Consider the following 19,422-nt stretch of genomic DNA (forward strand, 5'->3'; position numbering starts at 1 on the left):
TCCGATCACCATAATTTGCCAAGAAGTTGAACCAAACATGGCCATGGTAATTTGGTGAACTCTTTGGTAAATATGATTTTTGAAATTGTACACTAGCAATGATGGAAAAAATAAATTGTTCCCTAGGACACATGAAGAAGTAATATCCAAGTGAAAGTTAGGTCAAAGCTATCGCTTTCACCAAGCCCCATGGGATGGTTTGATCGTATATCTCGACTTCATGCATGACAAGGTGAGTGATATACCTATTCACTAAGGGAACTTGTTGTCGACATCCCTTATGAGATCTACGAACCTAATTAGTTTGTGATATTTTGAATTTGCATCTAGTGGTACATAAGAGCTTTTAAATAAACCATTATGTTTAAATATAGATTGACCACAACCACAAATACGTAAACCACTTTATTTTTGCTTCAGACTAGATATCCAACCTAGATCTCACGTAGAGCTATGTCAAACAAGTCCATAGTTGACAATGCAGCTCAAGATTGATTTGCATTTGTGTGTGTGTGTGTGTGTCACTTTTACATCAGGTTGTAGGTGTTGTATGTACAATGATATAGCAATGACATAGCTACAAAGTAAAAGATGTGTGCCTTTATTGCCTTTTCATACTATATACAAGGATGGAAACATGAATGCAAGGCCTAGTAGGAGTTGGAATCCAACGAAGCATCTCATGGCCATGACAGTTGCCAGTGTATTGTATTTTCTTGGGAAGCCAAGACATGTGCCCCATCGCTACTCAACTTGCGACTTTCCTAACTAGTAGTCCATTCTTTTAGTTAATTTCCAATATTATATTCTATACTTTTAATAATATCTGATGAATCATATAACATGTGGATCCTCTTTCTACACATATGTCACCTTGTGGAAATGTGTAAATTGTGTGTGCCATATACTATATATACATGCATACTTGTGTGTGACATGTAGACTATAGTATATATGAAGCAAGTAGTTGTTGTGTTTCATGCACATATGTAAGACAATAAGAGGTCCATGCATAGCCTCATATAACTAAGGTTGTTAAATTTTCTCATTGAAAGTTGAAACAAAAGGAATAAAACATTCAAAAGATACATATGCAACAACAAATTGTTATTACCAATAGTATATAGATACGGTTCTGGCTACCATAATTCATGTTAAACAACATGCTTCATCTATCCAAATTAAGTAGTTAAGTTGGAAAAGCTATACATTAGTTAATAAATTAAAGAATAGAAAAAATGAAGAAAATGCCCATAGGAACTGATGATCCAACCAAATGATTAATTATCCAATGATATATAGCTTACTGCAAATGAACTCTCATCAAAACATGCAAATGAATAAAAAGGGTGATTCATGATGACTTGTCATCTTGACCAAAACTAAATAAATCAAAATGCACCCTAGGCTACTAGTCTCTCCTGATTTCACTGGGTACTACTACCCAATTGCATTATTTATAGCAGCAACGCTTCCACGGTCTGGCACACTAACCTTATTGTCCCTTGTTGTTGTTGTTGTTGTTGTTGTTGTTGTTGTTGTTGTTGTGCTTGTTCCAGTAGAGGTTCAACAATGATACACCATTGTTGTTATTACTGCTCTTCATGATGGCCTTGTTATCCTGCTGAGGCCCCACCAGTTGTCTGGCATCATTAGTGGTTGAGCCACTCAACCCATTTGTGCACATTGCACCATATGATGGCAGCGAAAATGGCTTGTCCATTCCATTGTTGCCACCACTCATCGTGAGACTTGTGTTATAGCTACTACTACCATGAAAAATCCCTCCTCTCAGCATCTCTAGGAAAGACGGTGTTGCCTCACTCCCTCCTGCAGCCAGCATAGGCACTGGCCCCTGGCTAGGTAGAGACATTGGTGTGAAGGACAATGATCTATGTTGGTTGTCCATAGTGAAGTCAAAGCCCCCGCCTCCACCTGTCGGCATAAGTGTTGGGAGCACATTAGGGAATAAGCCCATTGTCGTTGGGGTAGGCATCGTCATGTTAGGCACCATCATCATATGTTTGTTGATGCTCATATTGCTAGAGCTAGCGTTGGTGCTAGGGGATAATGGTGCATAGGTAGCAGATGAGGACGATGAGGTGTGAGAGCCCAAGACAAATCTAGAGGCATGTTTGTTCTTGCGACACCCACCACCAATGGGGACATTGCGGAGGGTACCACCATGTGTCCAATAGCGGCGGCAAGCCTTGCAAAAGTAGCGTGGTTGTGACATGCTATAATTGTTGTAGTAGCAAAACTTGGTGTTGTTGGAGTCGCAGCGTGGGCACTTGAGCGCCTCAGGTAGTTGCGGCCTCGGCTTACGCTCCCCACTGCCACCTATTTGGGGCATGGCTCGTGTCTGCTTTGGGTCCCTAGCTTCCTCCTTTATAATGGGGGATGACAACATCACCGCCTACACCAAATACATTATGGATGCACAAATTATTTATGTGTGTGAGAGCCATTATTATCTCCATAAGCAAAGAAAAATAATTCTATAGTATTACACTTATCACCTAACTTAGTGTTTTAACAGATTAAATAATCATGAAGCATAAACTTGTTCAAAACCATAGGATGAAATGTGTACTACCTTTTTAGATGGAAATAAAGCGGTAATTTTCTATAGTGAATAGAATGTGTGATGACTATGGATGCAAATGGTACATATACTTTTTGATGTATCTGAGTCTAAATCCATTTAGAAGAGTTTAGATTCGTCCATGTTCAAGTTTGGCTATTTCAACATTCGATATTGTATCCATATACGAATAATCAAATCACATATTTATGATGTCAATATCCATTAGTATATAAACTGACATAGTTGATACTACATGTATAGTATCAGTGGTATCCATTTGTATTCAATTTGTTTGCACCCCTAGTGATGAGCACAATCTTACCTTTTTAGGGTAGATAAGTATATTGTGTTCCATTCCATATGTATGTATGACACACCAAAATAGAATGTGTATTTATAGGTCACACTTTTGCCTTCCCTGGTCTCATCATCCCATAGAGCCTATATCCCTAGCCCACTTGTATAGTTCATGAAACCTAGCACCAAAATCTTTGGACACCAATCAATTTAATTCAATAATCCATTTGCAACCCCATTTAACCCTAATCACAAACTGGGTCACATCCTTTACACCTCCCCTATAGTTATCTATGGTGTCACCATTACCATACCTAACACACTATTGCCTCATCTAGCCCTACACTAGTGCCAATTCCTTGCTCATTGGCATTAGATACTGATAAACACCCTAGTGCACTTAAGCCCCATCTTTGATTTTCCCATGTATGTGTCTCACTTGCATTGCTTTCAACACAAATTAGTCACTCCAACATGCCTCATCCTCTCTATCCCTAGTAAATTGTATAACTGTCAATCCATGGGATAACTATCATTGGCCCATTTCCCTACTTTGTCTTGACCAATCTCATCGTCTCATAGGGACCATATACATTACCTACTCGGCATTAGGAAGCCTAACACCTAAATATTAAGCCACCAATCAGTGTGGTTCATTGCCTCATTTTACTACCCTATTTAAGCCTAAATCCATAAATCAGAACCTACTTGTCACCCATGTTTCCATCACTACCATACCCAACACACTCTTGTGTCCCATACTACCAGCTCACCTAAGATAGATGATGGGTGTCACCCTAACATTCTAGATCACCATGCTCGATATGCTAATGTTTGTGTCTCATATGCATCGCATCTGATACCAATCGACCACCTTACACTCTCAAACTTAGTCCCCCTAACCCCACCAACAGTGCCTTATTCACCTTCTCCACCATGCCTTTATACTTTCACTCTAACGCCCTTATTAATCTTTGGTGGATCCTTATCATTGCTACATCTATCATGATACTAATTTGGCTTTTTTGGGGATGTGGTAATGTTGTAATCTCGTAGCCCTTAGCCTATCGCATCCTCCTCCACCACTCTACCACCATAGGATTTCCCTCAAGCCTCACATGACTATAGGTAGCACCAACCCTGAACCTTAATCTCATTAGGGTCACCAAAGTAAGGGAAGAAGATACATGGTGTAAAGATCCTATCACACCAAAAATGCATTGATAGCTATGTTTTAAATAAATTTTAGATACTTGTTAATTATGCATGTTATAATTAAATAATTATAGTTGAAATAAATTGAAAATTGTAGGGAGCTTTGAATTAATTTGGAAGCTAATCCATTGCCTGATTCATGTAGAATATTCATGCACTATCTAATGAGTACTTGCATATGTACCAATATATGTGTACGTCTTAATTCTACCAATGAGCTAGCTACCTGAAATCAAGAGAAAGAAATGGACTTGCATCATCAATTGAAGAAGGAAAAACATATATAAAGGTTAACAAATATGTATGAGCAACACCTACACATCAATCTATATATGGGAAGAAAGTAGCAAACATGAAAGGGAGGATCGAACGCAAGGATACGATCACCAATTTACCTGTTGGTTGTTGTGGGGTGTTGATGTTGCTGCAGTGCTGCCGGAGATCATGTCCATGGATCTTTCCTTTTTCTAATCCTATAGCAAATATAGCATAGATCCATGAACAAGCACTTACATATATACACCCGCCTATCATGTAAAGGATCGATCGATTCTAGCAAGTAAAGCAATCAAAATTTCTTAAAATCAACATATCTATCAACCAAACTTGTATCACAACACCAAGAAGGATCACAAAGTACATAGGATGGGCTCGATGTTGTGCTAACCTTTCTCTTGTCGCTGGGAAGAAGGGGTAAAGAGATATGATGATGATGTGAGAGATGCCTCCTTTAGTTGTTTATAGAGAGAAAAAGGAGTGAGCAAGATGGATGTATGGTGTGAGGGACTAATGTACAAAAAGTGGGCTAGAGACTAGACAGATGGAGAGCCAGCTAGTAGATGGTGTGGTGGAAACGGTGCCAGATTTCTTTGCAAGCAAACATGCAGTGCGCGTCTGTTAGTTGATGACACATGCATGGCACACATGGAGTCATGGTCTTATGGATGTTGTGCCCACCTAGATGACTTGCAAGTCTTCTCTTCTGTTCACATACAACAAAAACGGTGGAGAACTTGACAATCATGACAAAATCAATGGTGCAGTGCTCACACTCATCTTACACTACAAGCTTCTCATCTTGCACATATGTTTCCCCTTTCCTACATGAAAAACAAACAAAAGTGACAATCACATCAGTTACGGTCGATGCTAGAACACGCCATCACATGAGCACACTCATGCAACTCTCACATACACACCTTTGTGGCTCCTCTATGAATTCTAGCTAAGTCAGATTTAGAAACCAACTTAGCCAGTTTTGACAGTAGAATCATCGAACGCTCGCCTGAGAGGGGTCCCACTTTGAGCACTTGCATGCCTATGTGCCCTAGGCTCAATACACCAACTAGGATGCCTTCTTATGCTATGCAGATGAAGAAGAGCATCAAATGGAGTTGAAAAAGTTGGGTTATGGGACAAAAGACAAAAGGGTGTTAAAAGATAAAAAATGATGACAAATATGGTTCGAGGCCATCAAGCGACGATGACACTTTATATTTATGGGATGATCTCTACCCTGGGTACATATCATAATCATTTACACAACCATGCTAAATTATAACTTTAACTCAGACTTCCCTAAAATATGGCTTTACCGACTTTAAAAAGGTTTAAATAAGTTTTCACAAGTATGGACTTTCTATAGCATTTTATGCCCACTTGAACTCAAACTAACATTATATACATGCATTTTACTCAGGTCAATAAGCATTACATAATAGTAATGCTTAGTCTATAATCTAGCTAAGCTAGCTTAGGGAACCAACTAAGCTAGGTTTTCAAGACTTCAAATTTTGTCCTCAACAGTAATTGCTATGCAAGATCTAAAGGATAGATCTCTAGTTATTTTAAGGTTATTAGAAAACATTTTCAAGTTAAAGGACCATACAAGGTGGCTAGATGGAGAATAATGGAATCTAATAAAAAAAATTGTTTATTAAGATGATCTTGGTTTCGATCCCAAGAACAAAAAGAGCCAACACTCACACGAGAACACACAAATGTAAACCAATGGCAATATGTGCTTAAAATTGTGAAATAAACACTACAGAACAAACCACACAGAGAAAAATGCAACAACAAAAATCAATGTGGTAGTGTTGTGCTTTCACACTTCAGTGCCACACAAATGGCTTCCAACAACATGAACAAAAAGATAAAAAGTCAAAACTCTACCAAATGAACTTCAATTAAGCTAAGATTTTGTACACACCTTCTCTAGGATATTTTCAAGGTATCCACAAAATTTTAGCTCCAACGACAAAAAATGCAACAACACTCAATACGGTAGTGTTGTGCTTTCACACGTCAGTGCCACACAAATAGCTTCCAATAGCCTGAACCAAAAGATAAAAAGTCAAAACTCTACCAAATGAACTTTTGCATACGCCTTCTTTAGGATATTTTCATGGTATCCACACATCAAAGAAATTCTAGGAATCCAAGGAACCATCCTCTAGTTTGTGGTTTTCTCAACTTTGCTCAAAAACATGGATTTTTATGTTCAAACTGAATCATTTCGATCGAACTAAAAAGTTTCCAAGAGCTCATATTGGAAAGATCCAACAAAAGAGCAAAGATGAAAGACCAAGAGAAGAAAAAATAAAACAAAACAAGAACTCAGGTCTTTAAAGAATGATTTCTTTATGTTCACCGTAAATAAGATAGACACTTCATCAAAGTAACACTTGATCTCTCTAGAGGATCTTCATCGGTAGAAATTGTAGCCGACACTCTCAAGGCGCCAAAATTGAGAGTGGCAAAATAGCAAATTTCTCGCACATCAAGGGCCAAACTCTGGCGACTAGGCCCTAGAACCCTATGAGCAGGACACCCCCAGGGCAGCTTTTGGCTAGGTCAAACTAGACCTGATACGCCGACCTAGTACACAGAGTGCGGAGGCCCGAAGGAGTTTTGACAATACAACTCAAACCTCTGGCCTCAAGCACCACATAGACCTATGTGTAATGTAGTTCAGAAGCTTCTCCAAGGGTATTCTCAATGCACGGTAACAAAGTGTCCGTTTTTAAGAAAGGTTAAGGGATTTCTTTTTTGCTGTTGTTGAAACAAATGAAGTAATGCTAGCAAAGAAACCAGTTATGTATCGTATATTATTATGCTATGGGTAACACTAGACCTTCACCTCAATTCCCTTAATTAACATAAACAAGCAAGAGGGAGCAAGAGCAACCACTACAAGTTAATACAGCCACCGCCGATCACCAAATTATACTACAACCACCGACCAATATCATCATGTACAGACACAAGAAAAACAAACTGCCACACCTAAGCTTCTTTCACTCACAGGTCGCCCCAAATCCCATGATAGACATATCTCTATATCTATTTCAACTTCAGCTGCCTTGTTCTTCTCGTTCTTTTCATTCAAGCGTCACAAATCATAGACGAGAATGAACCTGATCATCAACAAATCAACCAAAAAGGAAGGCCAGTTTTCAACTTGTTTGTGCACCTGTGTGCTCTCACTAACAAAAAAAGAAACCTAATCAATGGCATGCGTACCTGGTAATTTCAACTGGCTGGACCAAAACTAAGGTTCATTTTGGTCAACTCCAATAGCAATAAATATTGTGTGCCAGCTCATAAGCACAACACCATTAACCACCTCAGGTATACTATGTTTTGTGCAACCAGTTACTTCCACAAAACGCCCCAAGCGAATATGTCAGCTCAAAGTCACACATTATCCCAGGAGACAATCACATTCCAAAGGCTCTGTTATGGATATCGTTTGAACCCAGCATGTGCAACTTGTTCACTTCACTTGGATATAATATCCTGGACATGTCTGACATAGGAATGTTATTCCCTTGTCTCGATTCACTCCACCCGTCCCAGTGACCATTTGTAACCTGCGAGTTTCTGGGTTGTTGCGGAATCTGCACATAAGGAGATAGAGGACCATGGTTCTGAGCTAAAAATCTGGATGCCAGGTAATTATCATTCATATGGTTCAAACCATCTTGCACAGGGTCTGTGAATCTCATGTTTTGATGAGACTGCACATTTGGCTGTACATGTAGCTGAAATCTTGGATCACTACTTGCTGGTTGCAACTGTGAAGCACGAGTATTTTTCATCTCCAGCCCTGAATCGCCAATTCCAGGCATCAGCCCTTTGCCCACAGCTAATATAGCAGGATCATCAAACTCCATGTCACTTGAGTGCCTTCCAAACTGAGATTGATAATGATTACCGTCGACACCCAGAACAGTACCCCCGAGAAGATTTTCTGCAAAGCACCACAAAAGGAATGATGAGAAATCAAACTAGTTCTAGGAAAATAAGGGACAGGAAACAAACCTGGGTTTGTTGAGCCATACAACTGATTAGACCCATCCTGTGATGTGAACCCAGAAGAAAAAGGGAATCTAGAAGGGGGATCAGGACCATCCTGTGATGAAAATCTAGAAGAAAATGGAGAAGGCAGTCTAGTAGGGAGCTTAGACACTTCCTGAGCTGAAACTCCAGAAGAAAATGAAGGGAATCTAGAAAGGGGGATAGACCCATCATGAGACAAAATCCCAGAAGGAAACCCAGGAGTGGGGTTCAAACTATCCTGGGATGGAAATGCAGTAGAAAATCCAGGAGGGGGTACTCTTGTTGGTGCTGAAAATCCTGGGGGAGCAGATATTTTAGACATTGATGTACCTGAGAAAGCAAATTTTTCGTAAGCACATAAACTTAACACTGGAAAAAAATTTAAAAAATCACATAATAAGCACCAGTAGACCAACAATCTATTTGCATGAGTCAGATATATTTACCAATGCTCACTGAAAAATAAGTGTGGCACAAAGAATATGTTCATTCAATTGCAGTACTACTTATCATTCTGCTCAGTCGGGCAAAGAAGTAAAAAGGTATAATAGTACTCACCAGTAGTTGCCATATCTAATAGACCAGGAAAGTTACTATTTGAAAATTCATTCTCTAGAGATTGGAATGCAAGACCATTCTGGTAAATATTTCTTCGAGAATTCTGGGGTAGCAAACTGAAATTCTGCTCAGTACCAATACCACAGTTTCTGAGAGATGAATCCAACAAGTTTCCTTGGTTATCCTGTCTAGCAAATGAAAATCTGGACTGTTTGCTCCCGGTTCCTGATTTCCATGAAGGCGCAGTGCACTGAACATCATTATTTTCAGATTCCCTAAGCATCCTAACAAAATTGTTAGCAGTCGAATATGAATCATCCCATGGATTAAACTCTGACAACGTATCAGAAATTATTCTGCTCTCATCCTTATTTACGCTTATGGTCTTGTCAAAACTTCCTATACTATCAGTTCTTACTGAACCCATTGCTCTATGCTGATGACTTCCCATTCCAGGATGTCCAGAAACATTACCACGTCCACGTGTATATACAGAAACATTATCATGTGTATATACAGTACCTAGCCCATCTTGACCTCCATTTAGCAAGGCATAAGTGTTATCGATTGAAGAAAACCCTGTCTGCATCTGTGAAGAAGTTATAGTGTCAATCGTCGATGCAGCGTTATTTTTTGTATCATTCCACAATGAGGTATCCCATGTACTAGGAAATTCAACAAATGGTGGATATGATGGTTTCTCTGAACCTTCCAGCAGTATACTATAAGGTTTGTCAGTGAGCATTGCAGAGTCTATTGTATCATTTAAAGGAGTAACGCTACAATTTTGCATCTTCAAACTCCAAGCAAGACGCTTATCAGAACTATATTGACAAGAAAGACTACTATCCTTATTTTCTGAAGGCAATAAAAGCTCGTTAAGATTGAGATGAGATCGGTCTCTGCCAAAATTCTGATCCATGGGCACATCAATAGATGTGCATGGCATTACATCTGGTTGCTGATTTCCTGCCATACTCTGAATCTTATCGTTGCCACCTAATGTTACTGAAGATATCTGAGAAGATATCTTCTCCATGTCGATGTCCTTGGATCCAATATCCTCCAACATTTTCTCCCCAGCAGCATGACAAGATTGGCATTCTACAGCATTTGAAGTAAGGCTTTTAGGAGTAATATTGGTATCTGAGTGGTCACCATCACTAGTACTTACATCTAATTTAGATATTGCTAGACTTGATAAAAAATCTGAAGGATTTTTGCTGGTAATGTTCATTTCTATGTCTTTCTTAGATAAAACCAGTGACTTAGATGCTGGATGGGTTAGCTCACCATTTTTATTTGGAACTTGATTTTCATCGCTTCCTTTTGGCATCCCATCTGATACTACAATGTCATCATCATTCCAAGCTGAAGGTATTGTTGAGAAGTCTATGTCCAGTGATGACTCCAGTGACGATAGAGCTTGTGTTTCCTTTGAAATACCAGGCTTATACGGCTGCAAGGTTTTAGACTCTTTTTCTGACACTTGCTGTCCTTCAGGCATTTTTGCTGCTGTACTTGTATCATCATTCCATGAAGAGGGTGTTTTTGTACTGGAAATTGCTGAAGAACTTGAAAATGGATTACTCTGTGATTCTGATTTTGGTTTTGTATGAGATTGTGATGATGTCGCTCCAGTAGCTGTTATCCTGGCATTCAAATCACGCTGCCCCCTGCAGATAAAAATGGAAAAGAAATCAGTGCATAGAAAAAAGGTAGCAGAAGACTTTTAGAGGTATCATACCATGATGCAGCTGGTGGAAGCGTGGACCTCCCAGAACTACTGTTTGGAGGTGAAAGTCTGGGCTGACTGGTGGTATTCTGCACAGATGGCAGCCAGTTAATGGAGTATGTAAGCCAAAGACATGATGAAATGCCAGAGATTAAACCTACACTAGAAAGCAGCATTGAAGACTGAAATTTAAAAAGAATGAAATGTCAATTTGAATTTCCAGCATAAAGAACATACAAGTGTTCCATTCTTGAATGTATGCTTGGCTGAAACCACCGCACTGTGAGAGAAATCATCTCCTGGAGGAGGTAACACAGTGCCTGTACGTCTTTGCGAAACACTAGATGCCATCTGGGGGACTCTAGTCCTGACAGAAATATAGAAGAGTGGATGAAAAGTAGTAATTGAAACTATCAAAATTGTTTTAGCACAAAGTTCATCAAAGCATTACTTAATATAATAAACCATCCACATCGAAGCACACATACTGTTTTCTAAATCAAGTAATAAAAAACACCAATAGCTTACACACAACAAGATTTTGCACAGGGATGAGTTCATCAAAGCAACACTTAATATAATAAACATCTACATTGAAGCAGACATGTTGTGTTTGTAAATCAACCCACGGAGAACACCAGCAGCTTATACATAGTAAGACTTTACTTCTATGGCTTCAAGGAACTAACTATTATATCCCAAAGTGGAAAAGTAAATGGTGTTTTAAAAAAGGCAATGTGAGTACAAGTAGTTTAGACAGAAGGAACGTGAAAGCCAGGACTAGCACATGACTTAGGGCTGAAATGAATAAGGAAGCAGAACAAGAAACTAAGGTTCCACAACATATGTTAAAAATAGTTCAGCGCTACCTTGTATATGCTGAGATGATCTCATCTTTAGTAAAACTATCCTCCTGACTGCCTACATCATGCAAATAGAGACAATCTGGATTCCCACATGCCTGAGAAAAGTCAAGAAATATTAATGATAAGTGAATTGGGTAGTAGAGTAAGTAAATGAAGCTATCGAAGCAACAATTGTACCATGTTTCGCAGCCATGCATGGCAATACTTCGTAGTACCGAAACATGCCCTGCAACAGTCCACAACCATTTGAGTTACTATGTTGTGTAAAATTTAAAGAAGAGAACAAAGTGTTGAGCACAAAAACGTCCTCGCGGACGGTCCGGCCTTGAGGCCGGACGGTCCGCGCGTGCGCAGAATCAGTTAGTGTTCCGAGTTTTGCGCGGGATTTGTTAGCTAAAACCATGGGATTAGCTCGGGAAACGACTTGTAACAAGTCCAGACCTCCCCTCTTTATATAGATGAAGGGCTACGGCCGATTGAACCCCGCACAATCGATCAAATCAAGTCTACTTCTCGTTTTTCCTTATGCATTAGGAGTAGTTCTAGTTTAGCCCTAATTTAGCCTCCCTCTACCTCAAATCTTCACATCTCTTCAGCTCTACGTCGACTAGAAGCGTCTTGGGTGGCCTGCCGACGCCAAGATACACCCTACGATCTCTCCTCCCCGACGGAGTCCCTCCCGGGAGGCGAGATCTAGGTCCGCTGCGAAGAAGACCCTCTGCGCCATCGCGGACCGTCCGAGCCCCAGACGCGGACCGTCCGGACGTACGCAGAGGAGTCGCTCTTGCGCCAGGTCGCGGACGTCCGGCCCTGTGCCGCGGACCGTCCACGCTTTCGCAGAGAACACCGCCAGGCTGTCCTTTCTAGTGTTTAGCGCCCGGATCGGCGCCAACACAAAGTATAGAAACTCACCTTAACACTTTCCCTTCCAAGACAAAATTGTGTACAGCCTGAATACACCGGATGGCCTCCTCTTCTTTCGCATAAGTAATATACCTGTAACATTTGATCTGAATCAGTCGTTGCTTAAGCAAGAGCAGAAATTATGTATCTAACTGTTACACAAACAGAACACTCCCTACCATCACAAATAAGACGTTCAGTCATTAATGTGTACCTTTGACTGCTAATTTCCATTGCTAGCAACAATTACAATGTACAGAAATATCACAACATTATGCAACTACTATTTGAGACAGATACGCTCATACCATTTTTCACATATTCAATCTAACTGTCAAGAGGTGTTGATGATCAGTGTTTAAATACTCTGCACGCAGTGCAAAAGGTCACTTACCTGTGACTCGAAGGAATAACTTGTGCAACAACATGCAAATAACGCCAATGGTCCTTAAACAGTTTAGGATCATGGTTACTAGATCCTTAACAAATCAGTATGTAGCATAATCTCTTCAGGGAAAACAAATTGGTTTATGTAACAGCAGGTATTTACAAGGATAGCTAAACCAAGGAACCACAGCAACATATAAACACATGGAAGAATTGTGTATAGAAAATAAAGATGAGGAACAGAGTGTGTTCTAGAAGACTAGAACTCTAATTTCACATGTTCTTTAACAAAGGAACCACTCAAATACAATCCATAATCCATATTAGACACGTTGCGAGCATGCACAATTGCACATTTCAATATACACATCAGGTCTACACTAGAAAAAAAAATAGGCACCCTAACTCCATTTTGGTTAATGTCTTAATGATAACCCTAACTCAATTCTGGTTAAAAAAAACAATGCAAGTTTCTGGCATAAGACAGTTTCGTAATACATCGAGACACTCTTGAAATTTCCAAGAGAAATCACCCAGAAACTAAAAAATACATCCCAGGAGAACAATATAAAGTACTCAAACCAAGAAAATCAGGCATGTCATTAAGGGATGAATTTCATCTATATCTGGTATCTGCACATGCAGGGTTAGAATCTGAGCTTAGCCCAGAACAGATAACTTGCATCTATCTGATTCTTTGAATTTCACGCCAATGATACAATGCATATCCTAATGTTGGCAATGAGGATACAAATGTCACTTTCACGCATGGAGGCTGCAGGCATTTCACACTGCTAAGTAGCTCAGATTAAACTAAATGACTGATCTAGTTGCAAGAATATGGGCATAACTATCACATTTTCACCAAGTTCATCGGAAAACGAGTAACAAGATTGAAGTCTGAGTTTTTTTATAATACCAATGGTCTGGTAATGGTATCACAAGGAAGCATTAGAAACTTGAAACATGCAATTGCATAGAAGCAGTGGATAAATATTTGATATACCATCAGACTAATTAACCAGTAATGAAAGTAGAAATCTAACTGCATATGAAGTATGAGCATATCATGCATGTACAGAGAGACATACACACTAATATTGCTGGTTGCTGATGCCTGCTGAGAGGGAGGCCCAGTCGGACGGGAAACTGAAACCTTCAAAACTTTCCCATATTGACCAAAGTACTCCCTACACTCAAGCACCTAAACAAGTAATAACAGTAGAGTTGGTGTGAGAAGTAAAATTTAAAAACACATCCACTGTTTTCAAGTCTCCGAATAATCACGATTAGTCGCAATTAATCGTCCAAGTCGGTTTGGACCAATCGCGATTAGTCCCCCAAGTTGTCTGATTAATCGTGATTAATCGCGATTAATCACCCAAGTCGGTCAGCCAGAACGACCAGCAAGTCGCCCGACTTGAAAACAATGAACACATCACACGACTTGATCAAATCTGGATGTGAACTCACACTCTCGTTGCATAAATGTGCAGGTAGCCCAATTATATACACCAGATTTCTCTGGATAACCCTGACACTAGCCAGATGCTTCTTTGATTCTACGGTTGATGTTGCTGCTGCTGTGGGTGCTGCCTTTGGCTTAACCTTTTGGGTCTTGTGCTTCTTCTCTACATTTTTATCTGCCACCGTCCTGCTTCCATCATCAGTGTAAAGTTAAATTTGAGTTACCTAGTGACAAGGCCAACTTTCGCAGATGGGTCCAGTTAACTGAGACAGAAATAAAGGCTGAGAAGACCTACCTGTTCCTATGATATTCCTATGATATGTAAAAGGGTAACCAATTGCAAATGTTGTAGTATGCTGAAGTGAAACACAAATTGATTGGTAAACAGAGAAGCATTGTGATGGACCTGTCACAAGTGGCAGCCATCTTGACGATCCTGTCCTTGTCATAGCATGTGCGGCATGCAGGGCAGCGGCCCACTGTTTCCTCCTTCTCAGCCATGTCTATGATGTGGTGCCAGCACCAAACACAAATCTGCAGAGTTAAGTGACAGTTCTTGTTATATGATGAAACAAAGTGCAGACAAGGTGGGCTGCAATCTGATTGGTACAATAGGATAGGAGAATCAGTAGACATACATCATAGCCGCATTTGCATGGCTTGAGCTGCTGGTCAGTAGTGTCCATCTCCTCGGCACAGAGCGGGCAGGTTCGGTCGCCATCGTCGCTCATGGTCGTCCTGGTAGATTGCAAGTCAGCTAGCGTGAGGAGAAACAACCACCCAAGTCCCAAGTATTATGCATGCAGAACAATAAGAAGACGACCTAGACTCAAAACAGGTAAGGTATCAATCAATAAATCCTTGAGGCAACAGCACAGGCAGGATAAAAACTGTTACATGAGAGATTGAAAGTCACAGATGGCATCGAACCTTGCCCGATTCTAACAAATCAACCATCCAACTTTAAATCTATCGGCAGAAATCTATATCAGTCCTAAATACCACCGGATTGTGCTCTGCTACGGCCTACGGGGATACACGCACGCACGCACGGGTCCAATATTATTAACAACATTGGAGAGGAAGGGAGAGGGCGGTGCGGCAAAATTCCCATGAGATTGTAGTGAATCGAGCCGAAAAGGGGAAAGTTGAGTAGGGGGAAGGAGAGGAACTCGCATTGGAGGGCGGCCCGGGGGTCTCCGATTGCTCGATTCGCAGGAGCGGCAGGGAACCCTATAGGGAGAGGAAGGAGTGGGCGGTTGAGATGGTGGCGGCGGGATCAAGCAGGAGGGCAAGCGGATTCAAGGGGTCGGATGGCTGGACCCCGACCTGTTCCTTGACTCCTTGTGGTTGGGGGCGCTGGACAAGGAGGGGGGCAATGCGCTGTGCCTGCGCCTGCAGGGTGTAGAGAAAGAAGGAAGGGGGCGCTTGCGTTGTGGATTCTCTGTGTCTTCACTTTGCTGTGGCCAAACCAAACTCATCCATACTTTTCTTTTGCGTTGACGAAGACTGATGCAAACATATCTCTACCTTATCTACATCACTACTAGATATATGTCCGTGCGTTATCACAAAAGTTAAAAAGTAATACTCTCTACGACACCATTGACTTTTTTAAAAAAAAACTTTGACCGCTCCTCTTATACAAAAAAAAATAATATGCTATCATTTTTTTATCTGTTTTATCACTTAAAATAGTTTGTGCCTGAATTAAAATTTTATATTTTTGATTAAAACAAGTGATCAAAGTTTTCGAAAAAAAGTCAATTGTGTCATATATTTATGAACGGAGGTAGTATAAAACATAGATATGGAACGATAAACATTACTATAATATGCAAAATTGGTGTGATATAACACTAATATTATATTGACAATATAAATATGTGAAAGTTGCCTAGAGGGGGGTGAATAGGGCGAATCTGAAATTTATAAACTTAAGCACAACTACAAGCCGGGTTAGCGTTAGAAATATAAACGAGTCCGAGAGAGAGGGTGAAAAACAAATCGCGGGCAAATAAAAGGTGAGACACGATGATTTGTTTTACCGAGGTTCGGTTCTCGCAAACCTACTCCACGTTGAGGTGGTCACAAAGACCGGGTCTCTTTTAACTCTTTCTCTCTCTCAAACGGTCACTTAGACCGAGTGAGCTTCTCTTCTCAATCAAACGGAACACAAAGTTCCCGCAAGGACCACCACACAATTGGTGTATCTTGCCTTGGTTACAATTGAGTTTGATCACAAGAAGAATGAGAAAGAAAAGAAGCGATCCAAGCGCAAGAGCTCAAATAAACACAAATGTCACTCTCTCTAGTTACTATTTGATTTGGAGTGATTCCGGACTTGGGAGAGGATTTGATCTCTTTGGAGTATCTAGAATTGAATGCTATAGCTCTTGTAATGTGTTGAAGGTTGAAAACTTGGATGCCATTGAATGTGGGGTGGTTGGGGTATTTATAGCCCCAACTACCGAAATATGGGCGTTGGAAGGCTACTGTCGCATGGCGCACCGGACAGTCCGGTGCGCCACCGGACACTGTCCGGTGCGCCAGCCACGTCAGCCAACCGTTGGGGTTCGACCGTTGGAGCTCTGACTTGTGGGGCCTCTGGGCTGTCCGGTGCGCCAACTGCGCGTCCTCTGTCCTCTGCACGTGCAGGCGCGCATTTAATGCGTTGCAGTCGACCGTTGCGCGCGAAGTAATTGTTGCTCCGCTGGCACACCGGACAGTCCGGTGTTGCACCGGACACTGTCCGGTGCTTCACCGGACAGTCCGGTGAATTATAGCGGAGCGCCCTCTGAATTTCCCGAAGGTAGCGAGTTCAGCGTCGAGTGCCCTAGTGCACCGGACACTGTCCGGTGCGCCAGACCAGGGTGCCTTTTGGGATGTCTCTTGCTCTCTTTGGTTGAACCCTTTCTTGGTCTTTTTATTGACTTATTTGGAACCTTTGGCACCTGTAAAACTTATAGACTAGAGCAAACTAGTTAGTCCAATTATTTGTGTTAGGCAATTCAACCACCAAAATCAATTAGGAAAAAGGTGTAAGCCTAATTCCCTTTCAATTTCCCCCTTTTTGGTGATTGAGGCCAACACAAACCAAAGCAAGTATAGAAGTGCATAATTGAACTAGTTTGCAAAAAGTGAGTGCAAAGGTTACTTAGAATTGAACCAATAAATATTTTCATAAGATATGCATGGATTGTTTCTTTATAATCTTAACATTTTGGACCACGCTTGCACCACATGTTTTGTTTTTGCAAATTCTTTTGTAAATTCTTTTCAAAGTCCTTTTGCAAATAGTCAAAGGTAAATGAATAAGAATTTTGAGAAGCATTTTCATGATTTGAAATTTTCTCCCCCTGTTTCAAATGCTTTTCCTTTGACTAAACAAAACTCCCCCTCAATAAAATCCTCCTCTTAGTGTTCAAGAGGGTTTTAAGATACCAATTTTGAAAATACTACTTTCTCCCCCTTTTGAATACAATAAGATATCAATTGAAAAATTCATCAATTTTAAAGTCTTTTCTTAATTGGTGGTGGTGCAGTTCTTTTGCTTTGGGCTAATACTTTCTCCCCCTTTGGCATGAATCGCCAAAAACGAATACTTGAGTGAAATATAAGCCTTTTAACTACTTTCTCCCCTTTGGCAAACAAAATATGAATGAAGATTATACCAAAGACGAAGAGTTGCTCGGAGCGACGGCAAAGGATGAGTAACTTGATGGAGTGGAGTGGAAGCCTTTGTCTTCGCCGAAGACTCGAATTCCCTTTCAATCTATGACTTGGTTTGAAATATACTTGATAACACATTAGTCATAGCATATACAAGAGACATGATCAAAGGTATATTAATGAGCTATGTGTGCAAAACATCAAAAGAAATTTCTAGAATCAAGAAATTTAGCTCATGCCTAAGTTTGTTAAAAGTTTGTTCATCTAATGGCTTGGTAAAGATATCGGCTAATTGTTCTTTGGTGTTAATATATGCAATCTCGATAGCTCCCTTTTGTTGGTGATCCCTAAGAAAATGATACCGAATGGCTATGTGTTTAGTGCGGCTATGCTCAACGGGATTATCCGCCATGCGGATTGCACTCTCATTATCACATAAAAGAGGAACTTTGGTTAATTTGTAACCATAGTCCCTAAGGGTTTGCCTCATTCAAAGCAATTGCGCGCAACAATGGCCTGCGGCAATATACTCGGCTTCGGCGGTAGAAAGAGCTACAGAATTTTGCTTCTTTGAAGCCCAAGACACCAGGGACCTTCCCAAGAACTGGAAGTCCCCGATGTGCTCTTTCTATTAATTTTACACCCCGCCCAATCGGCATCCGAATAACTAATTAAATCAAATGTGGATCCCCGAGGGTACCAAAGCCCAAACTTAGGAGTATAAACTAAATATCTCAAGATTCGTTTTACGGCCGTAAGGTGAGCTTCCTTAGGGTCGGCTTGGAATTTTGCACACATGCATACGGAAAGCATTATGTCCGGTCGAGATGCACATAAATAGAGTAAAGAGCCTATCATCGACTGGTATACCTTTTGATCGACGGATTTACCTCCCGTGTCGAGGTCGAGATGACCATTGGTTTCCATGGGTGTCTTGATGGGCTTGGCATCCTTCATCCCAAACTTGTTTAGAATGTCTTGAGTATACTTCGTTTGGCTAATGAAGGTGCCTTCTTGGAGTTGCTTCACTTGAAATCCTAAGAAGTACTTTAACTCCCCCATCATCGACATCTCGAATTTCTGTGTCATGATCCTACTAAATTCCTCACATGTAGATTCGTTAGTAGACCCAAATATAATATCATCAACATAAATTTGGCATACAAACAAATCATTATCAAGAGTTTTAGTAAATAAAGTAGGATCGGCCTTTCCGACTTTGAAGCCATTAGTGATAAGAAAATCTCTTAGGCATTCATACCATGCTCTTGGGGCTTGCTTGAGCCCATAAAGCGCCTTAGAGAGCTTGTATATGTGATTAGGATACTCGCTATCTTCAAAGCCGGGAGGTTGCTCAACATAGACCTCTTCCTTGATTGGTCCGTTGAGG

The 19,422-nt window shown here is 40.6% G+C and overlaps 2 protein-coding genes across 4 annotated transcripts; both read right to left on the reverse strand.

The window, feature by feature from the left end:
* Positions 1-1,261: 1,261 nt before the first annotated feature.
* PBF (Dof zinc finger protein PBF) lies at positions 1,262-7,500 on the reverse strand. 2 transcript variants are annotated; one of them, XM_035965030.1, is made up of 4 exons: positions 5,299-7,500; positions 4,767-5,199; positions 4,495-4,572; positions 1,262-2,416 (listed from the first exon to the last, which is right to left on the reverse strand). In XM_035965030.1, the coding sequence occupies exons 3-4, from the start codon at positions 4,549-4,551 to the stop codon at positions 1,496-1,498; spliced, it is 978 nt and encodes a 325-aa protein (XP_035820923.1). In that variant the 5' UTR covers positions 4,552-4,572; positions 4,767-5,199; positions 5,299-7,500; the 3' UTR covers positions 1,262-1,495. The 2 variants fall into 2 exon arrangements, with proteins under 2 accessions (XP_035820923.1, NP_001105400.2); NM_001111930.2 differs by lacking the exon at positions 5,299-7,500 and having other exon boundaries at positions 1,263-2,416; positions 4,767-4,820.
* LOC103647171 (uncharacterized) lies at positions 7,175-15,824 on the reverse strand. Of its 2 annotated transcripts, none has more exons than XM_008671739.3 (14): positions 15,537-15,824; positions 14,999-15,098; positions 14,767-14,894; positions 14,366-14,546; positions 13,984-14,096; positions 12,515-12,598; positions 11,780-11,828; positions 11,606-11,697; positions 10,974-11,103; positions 10,749-10,825; positions 9,002-10,677; positions 8,426-8,773; positions 7,625-8,354; positions 7,175-7,518 (listed from the first exon to the last, which is right to left on the reverse strand). In XM_008671739.3, coding segments are annotated over exons 1-13 (3,513 nt in total). In that variant the 5' UTR covers positions 15,539-15,824; the 3' UTR covers positions 7,175-7,518; positions 7,625-7,821. The 2 variants fall into 2 exon arrangements, with proteins under 2 accessions (XP_008669961.1, NP_001355197.1); NM_001368268.1 differs by having other exon boundaries at positions 7,295-7,518; positions 15,291-15,675.
* Positions 15,825-19,422: the final 3,598 nt, after the last annotated feature.

The sequence above is a fragment of the Zea mays genome, chromosome 2 (genome assembly GCF_902167145.1).
Source record: "Zea mays cultivar B73 chromosome 2, Zm-B73-REFERENCE-NAM-5.0, whole genome shotgun sequence".
Lineage (NCBI taxonomy): Eukaryota > Viridiplantae > Streptophyta > Magnoliopsida > Poales > Poaceae > Zea > Zea mays.

Bases quoted from the DNA above. Each gene is read 5' to 3' on its own strand.
- PBF (XM_035965030.1), bottom strand. From the start codon at position 4,551: ATGGACATGATCTCCGGCAGCACTGCAGCAACATCAACACCCCACAAC. The intron at 2,417-4,494 runs GTAAATTGGTGA...TATTTGGTGTAG, and splicing joins CACCCCACAACAACCAACAG to GCGGTGATGTTGTCATCCCC.
- LOC103647171 (XM_008671739.3), bottom strand. The intron at 10,826-10,973 runs GTATGTTCTTTA...CCATCTGTGCAG, and splicing joins CATTCAAGAATGGAACACTT to AATACCACCAGTCAGCCCAG. The intron at 8,774-9,001 runs GTGAGTACTATT...TTGCTTTCTCAG, and splicing joins ATTAGATATGGCAACTACTG to GTACATCAATGTCTAAAATA.